Source organism: Pocillopora damicornis, chromosome 10 (genome assembly GCF_964200805.1).
Source record: "Pocillopora damicornis chromosome 10, jaPocDami1.2, whole genome shotgun sequence".
Taxonomy (NCBI): domain Eukaryota; kingdom Metazoa; phylum Cnidaria; class Anthozoa; order Scleractinia; family Pocilloporidae; genus Pocillopora; species Pocillopora damicornis.
The window spans coordinates 16,227,953-16,248,391 of NC_142679.1; the positions used below are offsets into that span (position 1 = coordinate 16,227,953).

At 37.7% G+C, this 20,439-nt stretch overlaps 1 protein-coding gene across 15 annotated transcripts in view; it reads right to left on the minus strand.

Annotated features, from left to right (window-relative positions):
• The window catches only part of LOC113679299 (atrial natriuretic peptide receptor 2), a 36,333-nt gene that overhangs the window by 10,127 nt on the left and 5,767 nt on the right, over positions 1-20,439 (minus strand). For 3 of the 15 annotated variants that reach the window (XM_089185891.1, XM_089185894.1, XM_027196255.2), the window contains 8 exons: positions 10,339-10,427; positions 6,475-7,163; positions 3,899-4,205; positions 2,904-3,277; positions 2,038-2,170; positions 1,712-1,798; positions 1,019-1,237; positions 280-355 (listed from right to left, as the gene is read on the minus strand). In XM_089185891.1, the coding sequence (XP_089042017.1) occupies positions 280-355; positions 1,019-1,237; positions 1,712-1,798; positions 2,038-2,170; positions 2,904-3,277; positions 3,899-4,205; positions 6,475-6,852 (1,574 nt within the window). In that variant the 5' untranslated portion in view covers positions 6,853-7,163; positions 10,339-10,427. Of the gene's footprint in view, positions 1-279; positions 356-1,018; positions 1,238-1,711; positions 1,799-2,037; positions 2,171-2,903; positions 3,278-3,898; positions 4,206-6,474; positions 7,164-7,466; positions 7,711-10,338; positions 10,428-11,796; positions 11,856-13,159; positions 13,282-14,861; positions 15,016-16,007; positions 16,105-17,762; positions 17,887-20,439 lie in introns of those variants that run through there. The other 12 variants (XM_089185898.1, XM_027196257.2, XM_089185900.1 and 9 more) reach the window with 11 other exon arrangements.

Here is a 20,439-nt window from a genome sequence, read left to right on the forward strand (position 1 = left end):
CGGATTGCAAACTACTGCTCTGTTTTTCGCAAGATCAAAAAGAAAAATCGTCATTATCAGTAATGTCGATTAGCGTAGCTCCTAATTGGAAGAGGGAGAGGATTGAAACTTCCTTACGTCAGAGATGTGAGGCCAGGCTACTGAGCAAGATCCAAAACTGCGATGTCAATAGTCGAGTGTTCCGCACATTTGGAAATAATTTTCGTTTTGCAGTATAGAGACATGGTTGTTTTAACCTTATCATAAGGTGAAAAACATTTAATAACCAGCGAAACCAACCTTATCCTGCTGACGCCAAACAGGAGAATGAGAAGACCAGCAAAGCCAGATATTCCAGCGATGATCGCCATTTTCACTAAAGGAACAAATAAAAAATTAGAAATACGAGATAAACGAACAAGTCCTACTTAACTTCGGTAAATTCTTTATATCTCGATGTTAGCAGCATGAAGGTACCATGAATTCCTCTAGCATTGTAAGGTAACACACATGGCTGCTATCTGCATGCATTAATCCTGGGTAAAGAGGGGCGCTCGACGAGTGACGCGTCATACCAATTCACTTCAGTCGGAACAGCACTACGGACTTCTCGAACCGGAGTTCAGCGTACTACCACCCGGATAACGGCGTTTCAAACTCATTGAGAAAAGTTTGGTTATCTCAACCATAATGCATCAAAACACATTTTCAATCCACCTTTAAAAACGGATCGATGCCGGATGACATTCTTTTTTTTTCATTTTTAGGGAAGGTATAAATCGATCTCAAGGCATCCGAGTGTTTAAGGACCAACCACCCAGAGTGAGGTCGCCTCGTATTAGGGGCCAAGACGAAGCGGAGTTTTGCGACACGTAACAAAAAGCGATATCAATATCTAGCTCAGCTCGGACAAAAATATTTTATCCTAAGGCTAAAAGGTAACATTATTTGTTTGGATTCATATTTCCGTGTTCCACACGTCTCTCCCAAGTGGGAAAGATTGGAATCGCAGAGCTAGTCATGTAATAAATTGTCATACCACTTTCACCAACAGGAGAATCCGGGGGGTTACATTTATCATTATCAAAACCGCACTTTGGGCTATCCTCAGGCGGAGAACCTCCTGGCCATTCGATCTTTTCATCCTGTGAGAGCTTGAAGGAAAAGCTGACTTCGCTGCTGTTGGTATAGGTGACCTTAAAGTATCCGACCGGTACCATGGTTGCAGTGTTAGAGGCATTCTTTGGGCAATTTTCTCCTGTGATAGCCGAGAAAATCTGCATGAATCACTCATTGTCTCAAGAAACGAAGCAATCGTCGGCGGATTAATTTTTTTGAAAATAACCGAAACTGAAAAATAATGAAACTGACAACGTTTCGAGATTCTTAAGAGCAACCTTTTTTGCGTTTGCGTAATTTCTCAATGTATAAACTGATCGCCAAGATGTGCAATGAAGAAAAGTGCGACTATGCTGAATCAAATGTAACGGGCACTTCTCTAAATTAGTATTTGGAATTTTCCCATATTTTGTTCATACGGTTAAGTTCAGGACTCTAAACAGAATCTTAAAACAAGAGGACGTGAGTTGAAATAGCATGAGAGCGAAGATTAGAAAAAACTTTTAATCAGAAATGCCATATAACTACTTCAATCATGATGATGCATGACTTCTCTCGTACGTTTAAACAACCTGCTTCAGTCGATTATGAAATAAGTCTAATATCAACGTACTTGTGAATTCCCAGCGCATGTCCAAAAGGACCAGGTCAACTTCAGCAGCTCCATTCTTGTCAATGAAAACTCGCTGACCACCGATACCTGCCAAAGGAGTAGAAAAAAGATCTTTACGGCGAATAACAAGAATAGAAAGTTGAGCTGAGGATTTGGCGAAGCTTATGGTTAGCACTGTTCAACTTTAAAGTGTCGTCAGTGAAAATGAAAAAATTGTTCTGTTTCGCGATCAAGGACTTACCTAAATGGTGGAGAGGTTCTAAGGTACATATGATCTAAACCCTTCCAGCTTTTCATGCAATGTGGAGTACCTTCACACTACTTACTGTCGTATTCCCTGTTCAGTAGCTTGGAAATGATGTTTTTCCCGTTTGGTTTCTCGTTCCGAGCTATTGTCTCGTTCAATGCGATGGCATACTGGTAGACTGCATCGTAAAGGAAGGCTGCATACATTGGTGTCTGCAGATTGAAATTGAAGGCATTAATCCCAAAACTGTTTCAGTCAGATTACACAATGGAGTGAAAAAAGGCTAATGACGATTTTCAAGTAAGAGTAAAATAGTTCTGCTGAGGGACAGCTTATGAGGTAGATTAATAACCTTATGAAATTAAGAGTTAACACTCGCGTTCGCGAGAGGAATTACCTCCTTTCCGTGCTAAATACAACATTTTTAAACAACTAAATCGGAAAAAATTTGTTTTCAACAGTTGACACTCTACAAGAAAGCTTCCCTTGAACACAATTTCCAGGTCGCAATGATATTTAGAATGCTATTTTTGAAAAGGAGGGAGGAAATCTGGATGAACTACAGAAAGAGGTTCGAAGAAAGAAACGGCTGAAATACGTCAGCGCTTACCCTAAATTTTTACGGAAACAAGCAGGGAGACTAGAAACAATATAGAAAAATGCCAGAGTTTCAGAAAAATTGCATACGGCGATATTTTTTTGCTTCGGGTAAGCTGCGGTGAAGACGTACGCGGATGAGTTATGCCTGAAGCTTTCTTCACAGACAGTCAGTGGACTAGGTTATAAGATATCTTTTGGAGACGTTTATCGTAGAACACAAACATCGGCCAGGTAGTACTTCAAGTGCAAACAATAGCACAAAAAACTTCTGAAACCAGACGAATTCCATCACAAACGCAGACGCTTTTCAGCTCTGTCTGTTAGAAATAGAAATCGGATACTTACAGTGGTTGTATTAAGTGGTGAAAGGGAGGGGTTGTCAAAAATATATCCTTGGTAGGCGGTACTATTAGGAAAAGGCACTTCAGGCGAACGTTTCTTGACGTCGGTCTGAAATATGTCGAAGTCTCCTCTGCTTTCGTCGACGTCCAGTGCAAGCGTTAGCACGGATTCAAACCCTTCCTGAAACTTGCATCGGAACCTATCGGTCCCATCCGAAGGGACGAGGAACCATGAATGAGGGGAAGCCTGTCCGCGTAAGACTGCATTGTAATCCAGTTCGAACGTGATAAACGCATAGTCACCATTGGTGAACCCGAGCTCGGAAGCAGGAAGAATCATCTCACGGGCAGTGTAGAAATTAGCAGCAATGATAATTACTACAAAAAAAGGAATAATATGAATATCTACTTTAATTAAATTTCCAACGGCAAATAATGCATATCTAGTGTTCTGATTGGTTCACTTATACTGGTTCACTCATATTCTTAATCACCTTGTATGGAAATGCATCGCGCCAACTGTTGCGGAGCTGAAAAGAAGCGCAAAATATCCAGACGTTCGAGATTTTCATGAAATCAATAAAAAAATTATTCCATTCGCGCTTGTAGGATACGAAGTTGGTTATAACCAACGCGCGCTCAAGGAATAATTGTTAAATATTTATGTAATATTTATATAATAAGCTGAATTACCCACGCATTATGATTGGTTCTTATTTTTGGTCTATCGGAGGACAGATGCATAGATGACGTCATAATTCCCGAGTTTCTGTTTGTACAAATATGTCTTTTGGCCTTATCACAAGCGTGGAACAAAGGAAACAATTCTGAGCTGAGAGGACCTCTTCCATGAGGCCCCTTTTGACTGAAAACAAGCTCTAAATGACCAGGTATCCAAAACCTGCAATCCCCACCCCTCAACTCTCGGCACACAATTAGTAACAACCAATCATCTCCCGATGCGTTTGTTAAATCTACCTCGTAACCAAAAACACTTACTGCGCGCTTGCGGTTTCATTTCTTCCATGAGCTGTCTGATTTTAGCCCGTTGATTCTCACGTTCTTGAACCTCATCTGGAATCTCTCTCTCAATTCGGATCTCAACCCCTCTCATCCTAAGAAACTTTACAATATCGTCCTTTCTGTTACTCCAAGGAGGAAGTCGCTCGAACGCAATACCCACTTTGTACCAATTGAACTCCTTAAGTAACAACCAAACGCTCTCGGCAAGTTTAGTAGTTTGGGTGTACGTTCTTACAAACGTCGAGTAAAGCTCCTTGTTTAAAAGTTCCGGACTGCTACATAACTGAGGTAATCAAGAAGAAAACAGTCATGATTGGATGAAATGATTTGTAAACACGGTGGCCTGAACAGGTTTTTCTTTTCTTTCTTTCACTCCCTTTTTTTTGGAAGGAACAAGTCTTTACATCACAAACCACGAGAAAGGATATGCAAAGTACTCCTTTGTAGGTCTGCTATCGGACACTCACCCCCTGTACAAATTCCATAAGCCACTCTGCACACGCAGACTGTCCCGATTACCTTTTTCTAGAACTATCCGACTGCATCTCAAGATAACGGACCCTAGAGAGGGCTAATTATACACTCCAACGATTTCGAGATAAGAAAACCTTCCCCACCCCCTCCCTCACCCCGTGTGAGGGAAGCCTGACGCGATATCTTTCTTTACCGTCTTAAGTTTCTGAGGACAGTTGGAAGGTCCAAGTTTAGGAAAGGAGCTCCCCCCCAAAAAAAAAATTGGTTGTACTAGATTTTTAAAGACATTTAATCACTTGCTGATAATCGTTCAGGGCAGCGTCAAAATTCTTATGCAGGCCCTTTCATTTTAACTGATGAAATGAATTCCAATTTCACCTTTCAGAAAGATAATTGAAGCATTAATTTAGTGGCCACGATTCCAATCGAATCTCGAGGAGCACCCGATAACTTAAATCTTCACTCATTGAGGCAATAATGAGTAATGACAATGTACTGATGTCGCTATGTTTGAAATAGAGTGTAACAAAAATTTTTCTTTTCTTTAAAAGGAGCAGATAGTTGAAACATGATGACAAACAACTTGTTTTGATGAACTTCACATTAATAATATTATTCATAACTCTTCCCCGTGATCGCTGCAGGAGGCTAGACTCCTTTCTGCCCAAACTTGAATTAAACATCACCATAAACCTCTCTTTGTATCTTCCATAGAAAGAGCCGGAAAAATATGTGCACAATGACAAAAACATGAATCCGTCCCGAAATAAAATTCAGCTTTAATTATGTTGAAGTCACGAAAAAAGGAAAAGTTTTGGGGTGAACGGAAATAAAGTTTGAAATGGGGCCGACTTTCATTTGCAGTATGAACACGAAATCAAAGACAATGCAATATTAATATTTATGGCAGAGAAAAAATATTAAGTCACATCTAATCACTATTCATACGTTCTTTCTATTGGACAGTCGGAGAGCTTTTGTATTTCTCCCCTCACCTGATGCGCTTTCATAAATTCTCAACTTTATTTCATTTAAAAATTTCACAATCGATGCCCCCTAGGTTTCCTTTTTCAGTTTTCCCGATCAGCATTGGCGGAAACCGAAAATTTCCTCTCTTTTCGGGTTACAGTTAAACAGTGTTTTCGATACAGTGGTTATATCAATTTAACCTATACCCCATTCACACCAGCAAAACATGTTTTGTTAAACTGGTTTTCATTGAATGAAAATTATAAACAGAGAACTGAAAAACTTGATTTTCCATTGGATTCAAGTACTAGCTAACTTGTATTTCCAATGTGCTACATTCAAGTCAAAAATATTCGGTTAAATAGTTTCTATGAAGAAAAAAAAAATTAAACTGTGTTTAACAAAACAACTTTTAAACATGTTTAAGCTTTGGTGTGAATGGGGCCCTAGATTGATTAATTTTATGTACCTAACGAACAGTTGCGGTTATGCCAACTGGAGAAAAACTAATCAAACGCAACATGCTGAGCCTAAAAACACAGACAATGTAACCTTTGGAGTTTGTGGCAAGCCTTTCAAAAGGCGTGAGAGCTTTGGCTTATTGGCACCCTGAAGAGATACCCAACGATGAGGGCCAAAATAGTAAGAATATTATCAAATGTCGAGGAAACCGAAAAAAAAAATAAAATAAAGTACCAAGGAAAAAAGGCGAGGCCATCTGCGAGAAAAATTCGATTGAACTAAGATTTCAGTGCATTCAGGGTTATGGTTCAAGGATAGAAAAGGAGAAGAGATTTCCGTTATTAAAAAATTTAGGAGTTTCTTCACTGATTAAAACCAGGTGTTGCGGTCTAAATTTACCGCGGGATGTAAACCTCTTACGATTTTCCTTGAACATGCTAATATGAAAACGATAAATTAACTAAGAAGAATTTCATTACGGAAAAGGTGTTACAAACATAGGTGAGAAAAATGAAACTGTTTCAGTTGATTTTCCTTGATAAAAACCCACATTGGTTGAAACTACAAAGCTTGAGAAAGGCAAACAATAAAGGACCGTGCCTATTCATACACTTGTCTAAACGAATAAACTCAAAATGTGTACTTACGTAAGAAATCATGGGAAGGTCAAAGGAAGCCGCAATGCGGGCAGAAGTATTACACAAACAAGCCGGTCCAATAATCGCTGCAACGTTAGCTTCGTACATCTGGTGCAACAACCCACGAATGGTCGTATCTTCCTTCCAGCACGCAGTGTCGTTCCAAATAAAAGAAATGTTATGACCTGGTAAGAGGTTCTGCTGTCTGTTTACAGCATCCACCGCAATACTCATCGCGGAAGCATAATATTTCCCATTCTCTGGGTAATCCGCATCAGTCATAGGAATAAGTAAGCCCAGAGTATAGTTTGCTTCAGCTCTAGACACAAGCATCAGTAGTAAGACTAGGGAAATCTTATGCGCGAGTGTAGTTCGTTTTCGTGTCATGATTGTTCTCGTATCTCTGACAGGCAGAAGTGTTTCAGGCTTTCGAATCAAGTGCGGTTTACTAGATATGCGTCGGTTAAATTTGCTTCATTCAAGAGATGATAACGTGTCTGCTAATGTATCTGTCGATGATGCTTGCAAAAACGTCTTCAATTCCGCAGAAAACAAGGCTAGGTCGCAAATACAAGTTATCCGGTTTTCTTGCTACAACAAAGTAGTTTGAATTATCAAATGCATCCGGTGTTTATTTTACTGCTCTTTGGGCCATCGCTGAGCATTTCTTCAGGTGACGCGTTAATTTTCAGGACCTTCTGAAAAGGGAGAAAAAATACAGTGAGACAAGTCTAAAAAAAAAATTGAATTACACTAATTGCATCATGGAACACCTATTCTCCACCACGATCGATTATACTGCATTTATCAGCCTCGTGGACAGGAAAAGATAATATGATCGCAGTAAATAACAATGTAGTGTTCCTGTTTATGCATACAGGCAAAATCTCTTCCGAGATTTGTTACGTTTCAGGTTTTTAGAGCTATGCAATTAGGCGGTAAAATACGCACTTACAAATTAAAGAAAGCTTTAAAATTTGGTTTATTTAAACTTATCTTACCGACAGAGCACGTTAAACTGATTCCCACAAGCGTAATTAGGAGATGTTTTATATCACCCTCCAAATGCATGACACATGAGACTGCATTAAACACACGAATTGCAGTTTCAGACAATTGCTTCCAAAAGGAGATAAAGTCACCGTCACCGAGAACCCCATAGCCATTCTCTAGACGTAAACGTCATCAATAATATATGAAGTAAGTCATCTACTTGACTTCTGAATGATAAATGACAAATTTATCCTAACAAGAAAGTTGAAAAATGCAATCGCGGAAGATAAAACCACAATTAAGGGGTAAAACTTGCACAAAGAATTTATCCATGCCTCATACCAGGTATTGTTTGGGCGTTTCTTCTTACTGAGCTACAAAGCCACATGTTGAGGCCAAAACATTTTCAGAAACAAAATTCATTATTTCAACGTAGCACTTAACCTCAAAGTATATTTAAAATAAAATGTCAGAGAAATCGTATTTCACCTGTGATAGGTTCTATTGCTAATGGTGTCAGGGAGCCGCTTCGAAGACTACATTTTTTTTTACGATTTACTTCATATAATCACTTACACTACAATCTCCTTGTTGTGTTTAAACGAAACAAAAACAAAAACAAACAAGCACACGAACAGAAACCAAACACTGAAATAAGTCCAACAAACGCAAACAAAAAGCAAAAATCAAACAAACGAAAAAAAGGGAGATCAGGATATCCAATGTGATTGACAACCTCACACCCTCAACAGTTGCTTTATGCTGGATACAAGTGAATCATTCACAGAAAATAAAAAAAAACTGGAAAGCAATTTACACATATGAATCTGCTGTAGTACAAGCCAAGCTCGCTAGTGGGAACCCTGTGGCTCAATCATGAGAAGCCGACTGCAAAATCACACCTGGTTCGTATCCTGCGACGGACTCGAAGATCTTTTTCCTCGCGCTCGAGACAAAATGAATGTTGAACATCTTTCGATTATTTCAATAGTATGGTAGCCTTTAGCAAACGTTTGCAGACAACTTAATCCCTATATTTCATTAAGAATTTGCTAGCTGATTGTCACTGATAAAGAGCCCTTTGCGAGGATTAAGCCTCCTTTTAATTAACGATTCCAACTGATAGGAACCCCCACAACGCCGCCTACCGGTGAAGATTGTACGGGATCTTTCTCAAATCGAAATTTTACACTAAAAAGGACAAACCAAAAAGGGATTTCTTTAGAAAACTGTAATTAAAGGAAGTAATACTGTCTTCGTGTTTGCATTAAACGAAGATAAATGGATCATGGAAAATTGAATTTGGTCGAAGGATAGGCTCAAGGATAGCATCTAGGAAAACTTCATATCAATAAATACGAAAGCAATAATAAACGATGGAAAAGTAAAAAAAACTTAATATCTAGCACTACTTCCTCCTTCCTCCTTCAGAAGTTTCCTTTACTCAGGACCTAACACTTTCCTAATAAATATTTGTGCTCATTCTCGTCACCTTTTAACTGCTCTTGCGATTGGCCAGTTTCATGGACCGCTCCGCGCCCTGGGAAACTTTAACCAAATTTCAAACCATTAAAAGGATTTTCCTCGAACGTAAAAGCTACTGACTGAAATTCTGTGATAGTTCCGGTCAATCTCAATCACAATCATCCTTCACCCTGCTTTCCGAATAGTGCGTTGACAAATGTTGTGTGGATTTCAGAGCGAAAAATTATCTCCACTCTCAAGTAAAACTCTTATCTCGACTCTAATCTCGGCGATTACTATCCTTCTTCCAAAGTTTAATTCTTGAATTGCTTCCTATGCCAAACGCTCTTTTATTGTTTACGCTGTTGATTAAAAAAGTCTGCGTTGCTGGTAACGTTTGCCTTTGCCTTCATACGGTTTTTGCTTCCTTTAAAGCGCGATAGAAAAGATATACTAGGCTAGTACCTTCCTCGTGTTCGTGTTTATGGAGGTCTCTAAATGAAAACTAGCGCATCAAAATTGCCCAAGTGACCTTCCCTTGAAGGAAGCAGAAACTTTGGCGACGAGCAAAATAATCGTCAGCTAAAAAGACCGCGCTTCTGTGTGATATAGCAAGCGTTTTTAAGTAGCATTTAACAACCGAAAGGAATTCTAAAAGGCTCTATACAAGAAAGATTCCTTGTTGTGATAAAGTTAAAGAAATTGCATCTTAAAAACGACACTCTTTTGTAACTACACTTGACATTACAACTAAAATATTCAAATCTAAACAGGCATGCTATGAAAAACGGAAAATTTGCAAATGAGTCTATCTGTAGACATTAATTCCCAGTCGTCAAATCAAACAAAAAAAAATTTCTTATTGAAAATAAACGCATATTCATATATATCATCCAACTGATGATTATTGGAAGGAAAATTTTACGGAACAACAAAATGACTCTCGTAAAACGTCTGTGATGAGAGTTCAAGTATAAAATTAAAATCCTTTGGTAAAAATGTACGTATCCATTCATGTTTCTAGGAAACACTTGTCGTTAATTCGCAGATAATATTACCAAACCTTTGCTTTCTATGTTTGTTCGCATCACACATAGTAAATAAAGTCAAAACATACACACGAGGAAGAACAAAAGTGAAACAAATTTCCAAGGTTACGGTCTCTAAAGTCCTAAACCTTGAACAATATACTGGCGGAGCAAAAACCAAACCAAACACTAGGCGTAAGTCACGTTATGCTTATCATAAAAGCTAGACACGACATTTCTCAGACTGTTTTTAAGCATGCCCGTCTCTTTGAAAATCTGTCATCTGACAAGAGGAGCATTCCTCTCTTACTGAGTACTCACACATAAAGATCAAAATGTCGTGAATTTTTTTTGTGTGAATTGAACAAGGGAATCATCAAATACTAACCAAGTCTGAAGTCTTCTGCCTTGAACTTTACAGATTTGTGAAGTACACCTGCCCAACTTCCTGTGATTGCGACAAATCGAGATGAAGACCTGTCAGGTTTTAAGAGGAAGTGTCAAAAGAACGTGAGGGTTAAATGGCACCGGCGTGATCTGGGGAAATGGATTAACAATAATTTATGCAGGAGCGAGCGGTATAAAAACATTCGGGGTAATTTTACAAGTAAATGACTTTCACCGACCCACCACCCATACAGGGATTTGTTAGACGGGTTTTTTTATGTAACGGTAATTTTGTGTTAAAGATGAATGAAAACTTGAGCTTTTTGTAAACTTTTAAATAAACTTTTAAAGAAACCCAAGGAGCCCAAGCCCGGGAGGTTTTTTTAATCTATACAACAAAGCATTTCTCGCTATTGAATCCATTTTAACATGCATCGAATTAATGCAACAAGAAGTTCACGAAAGCCGTGGTTCTATAAACCTTCAGACCACCTTCAATATAAGAAAAATAATAATGACATTCTGCAATTGATAAAGAAAACCTTACAGTAGTCTGGTCAAATGATTGGAAAACAGCTGCTCCAGCAAAAATTGAATCAACGCTCAACTAATCATTGACAGCTTTTTCAGTTTCAATCGTCGACGCCAAAAACCAATATCAAGCTGAGAATTTGAAAGTTTTTATCCTCCCTATTCAATTCAGTAACAGCTAGCAACACGAAAACTAGAAGTCAACGAAAACGGAATTTTCATACTGTTTTTATGTAACATCGGAAAAAACAAGTGATTCCTAGGGAATATTGAGTAAACTAAAGCCTCCCAGCGGATCTTACTGTCCATAAATCAAAATAACTAAAAAAAGATGGGTTTAATTGTTGGTTTTTAATTCAAGTTATACAATGTTTCCATTTGAAAGTGAAATCATGTTGGGTTTGTATAATTAAGTATACGAGTTTAAATTAATATTTCCGTAACTAAAAACACTCCAGGCTGGCAAAAACTTCAATTTATGACCCTAGCCAGAAAGACGCTGACACCGTTTCTAATTCTGCGGTCATTGCACATTTGCAAACCAATTAGATTTGTGCGACTTGTTTCAGTAACAAAACTGTATCTCGAGGGCAAAGATTATCCGGAAAATTTCCATAACAAACGAGGTGAACTTTCATTGCGACTTGTCCGTGTCTTCCCCATAATGCAACATTTTAAAACTTTCTCTTTGAATTTCGCCTTTAATCATTTTAATCAACGTTAAAATGCGGATCGTCTTTTCATATGCCTTGTACAAAATCATGCAAAAGTTTCTTCTAAAACGCACGAGAAGGCTGCGAGCATCTCTCGGGGCCACAAAGGGAATTCTTAAGTTATATAAGCTGTTACACAGCATTAGAGCGATTAGACATTGATTTATTTTTCTTAACTCAGGGAATTTGGTAGAATTCGAGACGATTGTGCAAACCTGAGACGCAGTTGACGGTGCTTTCATTTCATCGAGAGTTCAGATGAGGCTCCATAAATACTGAGAAGAGAGCGTATCTAAAGGTTTCAAGTATGTTTACGTGGTTTGATTTGTAGACTACGAGAGCTAAAATTTCCTTGCATTTATCGACTCCGAATTAACAGTGGACTGTTTACCAACTGATGCAATAAATGCAATGGCATATAAATTAAATTTCTATCGCTTCGATTATTTATCGATTTACCCAAGCCCAAATGTTCCAGCTTTTCGCGAATGTGAACAACAGTTTAGCGTGGGAACTTCCGCAGGTAACCCCATCAGGGTCTACTGGGATAGAATATCTTCTTGTCAGGGTCGGCCAGGGGGGGTAGTGGAATACCAATATACCCGAAAAAAAATCGACAAAATACCCCAAAATACCCCAAATTCCTCCAAATATACCCAAAAATAATCGAAGCTTTGAATACTTTATACCTGAAATTCAAAGAAAGTGATATACTGAATACCCATATTTAAGCTGCAATATACCGTATACCCGATTTAAAACGCCCCTGAATACCGAATACCCAAAAACCCTGGCCGACCCTGTCTTGTATACAGAGCTCCGCTTCTATTTTTTTTCTCTTTTCTGCAAATGAGGATCATAAGCACGTTGAAGCTCATTACCTCTTAAAATATCATAAACAGGTCTAGCTTCTGTTGCTAATTAATGGTAGATAAAAACAAGATTATCAAAAAAACTTAGGATTTGAACCGTTGTCAGGTCTCTAAATGATTTCGATCTATTTCTCTTGTACGCGTAAGGATAAAATACTTTATGGTTAAGCATTTGATCTTTGTACGCAGATTGTTCGGAAGACGCTTTGGCAACATTTATCAATGATTTACATGGTAACCATACTAAGTCAAAACGATATGCAAATAAGCAAGAGATTGTCTCCACACGAACAGGTCTTGATATTTGACTACCATAGAACGTAAAAACAATCGAGCAAAAGTTACTTCATCTGTTTTAATCAACCTGAAGAGGGAAAAATCAACTAAAACAAAAAAGGGTATCTGTGGGAATATGCTTCGGCACTATTTATATTTTAACGCAGAAATTTTAACAAGTGTCGTTTTTCACGAAGACAGTAAATGTAGGAAGCTTTTACCATAATATTCGGTAATATATGGCTTAACATAACTATATGTGTTATCAAACAACTGATTGCAATCAAATAACGGCTTTAAAAAGGTTATTTGTGAAGAGAGTTCATTTCATAAAAATCGAGAATACGGAATTGCACCAACCACATTATTACTATAAAGAAGATTAGAAATAATCCACGTAAAAAAGCTTGATCTGGATAAACAGACTTACCATTAATCTTTGACCGCTATATGTAAAGCCTCCAACATTTATACAACGCAACGCTACAAACTGAGCCGGTGGAACAGAAAGTAAAACAGCTTTATGACAACACAACACAGATAATTTTCATCTGCATAGATGGCCGTTAATCAGTATTCGCAAAACAAAGACAGACGAACGTCACTGAATGTAACGTCGTTAAAATAATCAAACATTACAACAAAGTACCAAACATTCACTGAATACATGACTAATTTACTGCGAACTTCAACGAGTCTTTCGGTGGAGATTTGATGTATGTTTAACATCATCTCTAACGCTTTATGCCTGGAATTTGTTCGTGTTGATGGTTAGAATATCTATTTTGTTTTATCTTGCCTTAAACGAACGATAAAATTTTGTTGGTATGGAAATTCAATTTTATCAATTGTTCTCGTAAAACGCCTTATGAATTGAGCGATTCTATCTCGTTATGAGCTACGAAGTGCTGCTTTCAAACGGAAAAAGAAATTTTTTGGCACGACTCCGAGATCAAGGTTCTAGTTTCGTTCGTTTCGTCCTTTTCGCTCCAAAATGAGCTCTTAAAACACTTCAAATTAACCAAGCTTATATTATTCCTTTTGCTTATTTTTCTTGCATCAATTACTGTTAGTAAGGTATGTGCAAGTGGATGAACTCGTGCAGTTATCTTAAATGTAATTTCAATTAAACTTCAATTCAATCTTTACCCTCTCAGATTTGCATAACTTTCTCGATTTCTTTCAACGTGTTTAGATGTGGCTATGTAAACAAGGGAAAAGTACTCTTTTGCTTAAATCAGAATACTTTTTTATTCAATGAAGCTAGTTCACGGGTCGGTGTTGCCTTGACGGAAATAGTACATAAAATAATACCAAAAAAGGAGTCATTTTGAAAGAGAAATGAAATGGAGCTTTGTGCTCTTGTTAGAATTTTACCAACATTATCGTCATTGTTACTTATCATTATTACCATGTTAAGGCGCTGCAGGATTCTGTCTTTTTAAGTCCCGCCTCCCTTTTTATCCGAAGTTTTATCGGGAGTGTTCGGAGGGTTTGTTTGCCACTCACAAAGGTCAAGTTACGTACTCACAGTCTTCAGACATGTTTTTAGACGATTTTTAAGGGTTAGTTTTTAATGTGGTGATAATGTTAGCTATAAAATACGTGATGACCGCACCTTCACCTTGTTAAGTCTATAGGAAATTATATTTTATTGCACATCGAGTTATTTCTACCTGAATGAATACGAAACATGTTAATTAAGTTTTTTTTCCTAGCAAACAAACTTTTCGCAGGGGCAAAAAAAAGAAATATATTCGGTGCGAAAACTAACCATCTATTTTATGATTGTTATAATAATTGTTATTATTTGGATTAAATCTAAATTCAAATCCAAACCTCTTGCTTACCGAATTTTCGAACAAATCCCGTTTGTTTTAGTGAAATGGTATGATCGCAAGAACTCATCACTTTATTTATTACATAAAACCATCTGGCATGGATGACATCTTTTGGTAATGTGCGGATTGAAAAAAAAAAAGAAACTTTTAACAAACATTCTACCTTCCAAGCAAATGTTGCAAATCATTTTAACGTATTATCACGTAAGAAATAACGAAATGATATGTATACCCCCTGGTGAACTACACATGACATAATACAAAGACATTTTGGAGTTTTTGGATACTTACGAGATAATTTGCAGCTCACGGTAATATAAGTATTTTTTCCGCTCCCGAACTGCACACTTTTCTTCTTTAGCAACAAAACTAATTTAATCAGTCATCCACTTTACATTCGAACTCTTGGGAAACACACAGGGAAAACTTCGTCTCGGCTCACTAACTGCGGTAACGAAAAAAAGAGGTTGAAAAACACCGGTTTTTCTAAATGTAACCACAAGCAAATTAAAAGAACTCGAACGGAATAATTAAAAGTAAATAAATAAGATATCCTTTGCACGAAAAGGAAAGCGAGATATTTTCCAAAATGATTTGAAAATGGCAAAACATGTTCAACGCACACTAAAAAAAGCGGTTACAAAATCCTGATAATTTTCCACACTTAACAACTTTCTGTCCAGATTGTGAGGGAATGCTTTAATTTAAAATATTCTCTCGTCTCCGGTATAATGAAAGACAAGGCTGCTCCTGAGTAATTAACGTCCCAGCTTCGGCTCGATTCAACAACCTTATAAATGAGTGCAGGCGAAAATATGCAATAATCCCACTTCGTTGGTACACAGTGTAATTAGAGAGAGTGAAAAACTTGTGAATAATTTCACTCCTGCGATATAAATAACAATTTTCCACTGTCTCTGCAGTACTTTTATGGAATTCAAACTCTGAGAATTTGACGCTGAATTAGAACATATTCCTTCTCTGCCTGGAAATTTTATCAACTTTGTAAAGAGAAATTCACCCTTGGTCACCCCTTGGTGTCAAAGGGCCACGAATGAAACCGATGCTGTTGTTGAAATATTTTAACGAGATTTAGTTCTTACCACTGTGGTAATTTCCATCCCTGGACATCTTCTTACATTCAGGTAATATGTTTCCCTTTCAGTAATTATCTTCGATTATTTCATCATCCCTATAGATCAATTATAGCAGTAATCGATCGAAAGGTAAAAGATGTTATAAAAAGGGCAGTGATTAGAAAAAGGATGAGCCTAAGTATTAGTCGTGAGCATTTCGACTTCTTTATCGATTGTGTCAATGAAAGGCCAAGTTTCCCTACCGGAACTAAAATTCTTACCGCTAAATAGCATGCAATTAAGTCTGAAATTACATACTCGTTCTCAATTACCAGCGTATCCGGACATGGACCAAGCTTACCGTAAAGTTACATCTAAGAGCCGCTCGGTGAAAATTTACGAGTGGATTAGAAAGTCAGTCGAACCAAAGCGATTTGAACTTTCCTGGTAGAACCGTGGGAAACTGGAAAGAAGTAAAGAAGAGTTCGCAAGTATGGCGTTGCTATCGAACGATGGGAAATGAAGCTTTCTAGTAACGACAAGAGAATATCGTGTTCTCTTGATAATGGTTTGCAGTTTTTAAGCGGCGTGACTAAAACGAAGCTTGAAAAAATAAATAAATTCATAAATGGCTAGAAAAATCATTTTACAGAAAAAAAAATAAACATCGTATTGACGGACAGTAATATCGCCTGCTCTTACTATTGAAAATCTATCTTGGCTTCTCTCATATGTAAACTTACTGTGGAAGCGATTTCTTGCTTGGGAAGGTAAGAGACTTAACTACATCCTCCACTTTCTAATTCACCAAGACCGCTTACGAAAGTTACACAAAAGAGTAAGGAGATTGAAAGCAAATTTCCACTACAGTGAAGCAAATAAAATTCCCACAATTTTCGCTTGAATGAAGTTACGACCTAAAATAAGATGTTTTCAGACCTCTGTAGTTTCAGTAATTTATCCAAGGGGATTCAAATGCCTCCAATTTTCCAAGGTTCAAAACTTGTAGTGCAGCCCGCTCGCCCGCCGAAATGCCGCTAGATTCGGCGAGACGTAGAGATATTTTCAACAGCAGATCAAGAGACTAAAATACATTAACGAAAATGTATACTTCATACGTTTCGTGAAACTGCCAAAAATATGACAACTTCTTTCCGTTTTTTTAGTAAAAGATGTTCCATATAGAAATGCATAGTATTGCTTTTAAAAAAAACATACGATTATCTTGTGTAAGCTGAGTACACTCAAAGCGGACCGCCAAAAACCCGTCTAACAGCTTAGTACACATATGATATGAAACCTTAAGGACTCTTTGTTTTTGTCCGCATTTAATTATTACCATTTTTACTTAGTAACGAACCATCTGACCAATATTTAGGTTTTATTAATTTAAAACGAACAATGAATGACCAAAACACAGGTTATTTTTTCACAGTCGGTTTTAAACCCTATCGCGTAAGTCTGTTGCCTCTAAAGATTAATAGTAATTGGGATTGGACAAAATTTGGAAAAAAAAGCTCAGATCTGCGTATTTAGTAAACTATTTATTGATGAGAAAGATAACACTTCCATGAAATTTGATCTTGACTCAGACTTCGCAGACGATCGTAAAAATACATCACAGCTTTTTGAAGAAAATAAAAACTCTTGCAAATATGACCCCTGTCAGACATCAGTGTCTCCAGCTCCAAAAAAATTTTGAGAACTTTTTATTTTTTTCAGGTTTCCCAGAGCGACAGAAAATCCGTCACTTTCCATAATTTAAGAACCTACGGGTCGTTCAGTCACCTTCGGCGCTTTAGTACGACTAAATATTCACAGCCCTCAGATGGTCGTATTTAACTACTTTCAGTAAAAGATCATTCTTATCGTCAATGGAGCTCCTTGCTGAAAAATTGCATCTGTGGAAAACATGAAGAGAGAAACGCCTCATGTTTCGGAAGTGAAGCTTCTTGATAGCTTTATTTTCAATGAGCTTAAGCATCCCGCGAAAGACTAGCCGAGTTCTAGAGGTCTTGTTTCACATCAAAGGTGCTCCGATCGCGGTAGTGCACTAGCGTCGGTCTAGTTGATCACACACACATAATTACAAATCTTGAAAAAAAAACCATCTTACCCTTTTAAGTTGACAACCAAAGGTAAAAAAAATCATGCCAAACCAACGTTCTTGGCGTCGATGTAGCAAAAGCGAAGCTCATTTTCTTTCAGTCCCTTTAAACAGCTATTTAGTCAAACAAACTCATCGACAAGTAACCTGACAGTTTGAGCAGTTGTTGGCGTTCAAGAGATTGCACTAGAACGGTTCTAGTGCATGCTCAACCAAGAGTGTTTGAAACTCATCAAATTGCGGTAAAATGAATTTGCATGTACACGATTTCATGTAAAACCCACTCATTCATAACTTTGCACCTGTGTTCGAATTAAAAATCACGTGATGTCAATGGTGAATAAATGACACGGTAACATTAAAACATTAAAAAAGAATTCACGCGTTATTTTGTGATTACCACTTTGTTTAAGAAAATTCTCCACGCATGTGAGAAAGGAGTAAAAATCAGAGATTAAAAGGGGTATCGTAGATTTTCCCAAGCTTTTCTTAAGCGTCAATTAATGATTGAGTGCAGGTGGCAGATATTCGACCAGAAGAAATGTGAGGAGCGCTAATAAATTCTGTAAAAAACTGAAATCACCATTTATGAGTGATAGCAAGGCGTCAGAGAGGTTTCAAAGCAAGTATAAGGTTTCATAAAAGTGCCAAAAGTTTATGAAAAATGTCCTTAAGTGATCGAATGCAAACATATTGAAACGACGGAAAAGAAGATAGAAAGTTTTAAGCCCGATGATGAAAGTGATATGATGAAAGTGACAAAAAATATTACTAGAAAACAAAAAAAAATTCTGAGAACTCCGATGGGAAAATCGAACAAATGACCTTCCAATGTGTACTTTTAATGCCCTCCCATTCAGATATGAAAGATTCGTGAACACTAGCTGGGCCATTAAATTGATCTAGGTCAGGAGCTCATTACTTGTTAGGTACAAATTGCTTCAGGGCAGAAAACTATATATTTTTTTTTTTTATGTTTTAACAAAGAATGCACCCGGCAATGAAAGCGTCATCTTTCACCTTCAAAATTTTTCTTAATGGAAAAGTATCTTACATTAATTGGAGCTTTAACGTACTGTGCAACTGTAAAATTACCGCCAGTTCACCCTGAAAGAACTGACTCTCGGTAAACAGTTGAGATATATCTATCAGTACAAAATAAGTGAGATACTACGACCGCTCTGATTGGTAAAAAACCTATCTCTCGTTGCACTTGTAAGACCATAGGCGTCTTGAAAGGGCGAGTTCGCAAATCATCAGCCTTCCGCTGTCATTAAAATAAAAGATGGCGACCATAATTTTCACGAAGAAAATCCTAAGCACTCGCTCGCCAAAATTACGCCTGCTACGCGAAACTGTGTTTTGTTTTCAGCACATTTTATAAATGCAGTAGACCTCTCTTTTTATTGGTTTACCGGCGTAATTACCCACGTGGGATGCTGGAAGAACACGAGAAAAGTTTGTTCATCACACATCGGAGCCGAGTGATTGATTAAATGCTTTACCATCAAGATATAGGACCAGTTGATTTTGCAGTTAGATGGAAGTTGAGCTCAAAACCTGCATAGAAGCCGTAGGGCATTATAACATGATGCTCACACAGATGCTTTGCGAGCACGAATCAATGTTTACTGTTCGTGCATATGTATTTTCAATGCGTGCTCTTGTTTCTTAATCATACGAGACAGTTAACCAATATTGCCAGTTTGACAGTATTTATTTTTCCTTCTTTTGGAACATATGGGAAATTTCAGCACTGCCACAGAAGTGAACAATTCCGCCAAATTTTTTAGTTAGATGCCTTGATTTGGGAGAATTTCTACCCTTGTCGCGCCAAACCGCCCCCTCTTTCGAACACATTATTTTTGTTTATTCGATTGTTTGTTTTTGGATAAGGTAAGGTAGGACATAAGAAACCGAATCATCCCGGTTCACTGGGCTAAATATGGTGAAACCCTCCAAGATCTGACATGATTCTGCCGGATACTCGTTCTGATATCACCTCTTAAAATTTGAACTAAGATCAAACAATATCCCTTCTTTTATATTTCACCCTCTTCTTATCACCTTTTTGTGTCGACAAAAATTTGGTTGTAAGGTTTCCTTGACAACGGGTTAAGTTAATAACCTGCTGATGTGCTGGAAAACGCGTCGTTACCGGACCGTAAGTGGAACTGCATTTACCTGTTAATAGCACGACGATGTTAAGAATGTATGCAAAAATAAGAAAAAGCTGTCGGAAGTTTTTTTTCAAAGTGTTGGTATTTGTTCGAGGTCTGAAGAAATGACGGCGCCTTGTACACAATCGAACTAGCCTGCACAACAGGCCTCATTTTCTTTTTTTTATTTTTTTAGGCGAGGTCTCGGTCATCCTTCGCTCGTGTATTGCACTTAGCTGACCGAAAACGCCGGCTAATCTGCCATCTTTGGTCGGCTCCTTTTTCTAGCGTAGCTGCTGACGAAATAGCGTAAAATTATTGAAACATGATTGAAGGAATTTGTACACATGGTAGAGCAGCCATTTCTCAGTTTTGAGTAGAATTGAATGCAAAATTTACTATTAGCAGGTTTAGATGTGTAAATCGATCGCACGTTCAGAACTTTCTCAAGCGGCTTCGTGCGAGGTTCATCAACTGAATTATCCGGCTCAGTCTTGGATGAAATTTGACGAAACAACATACAGTGT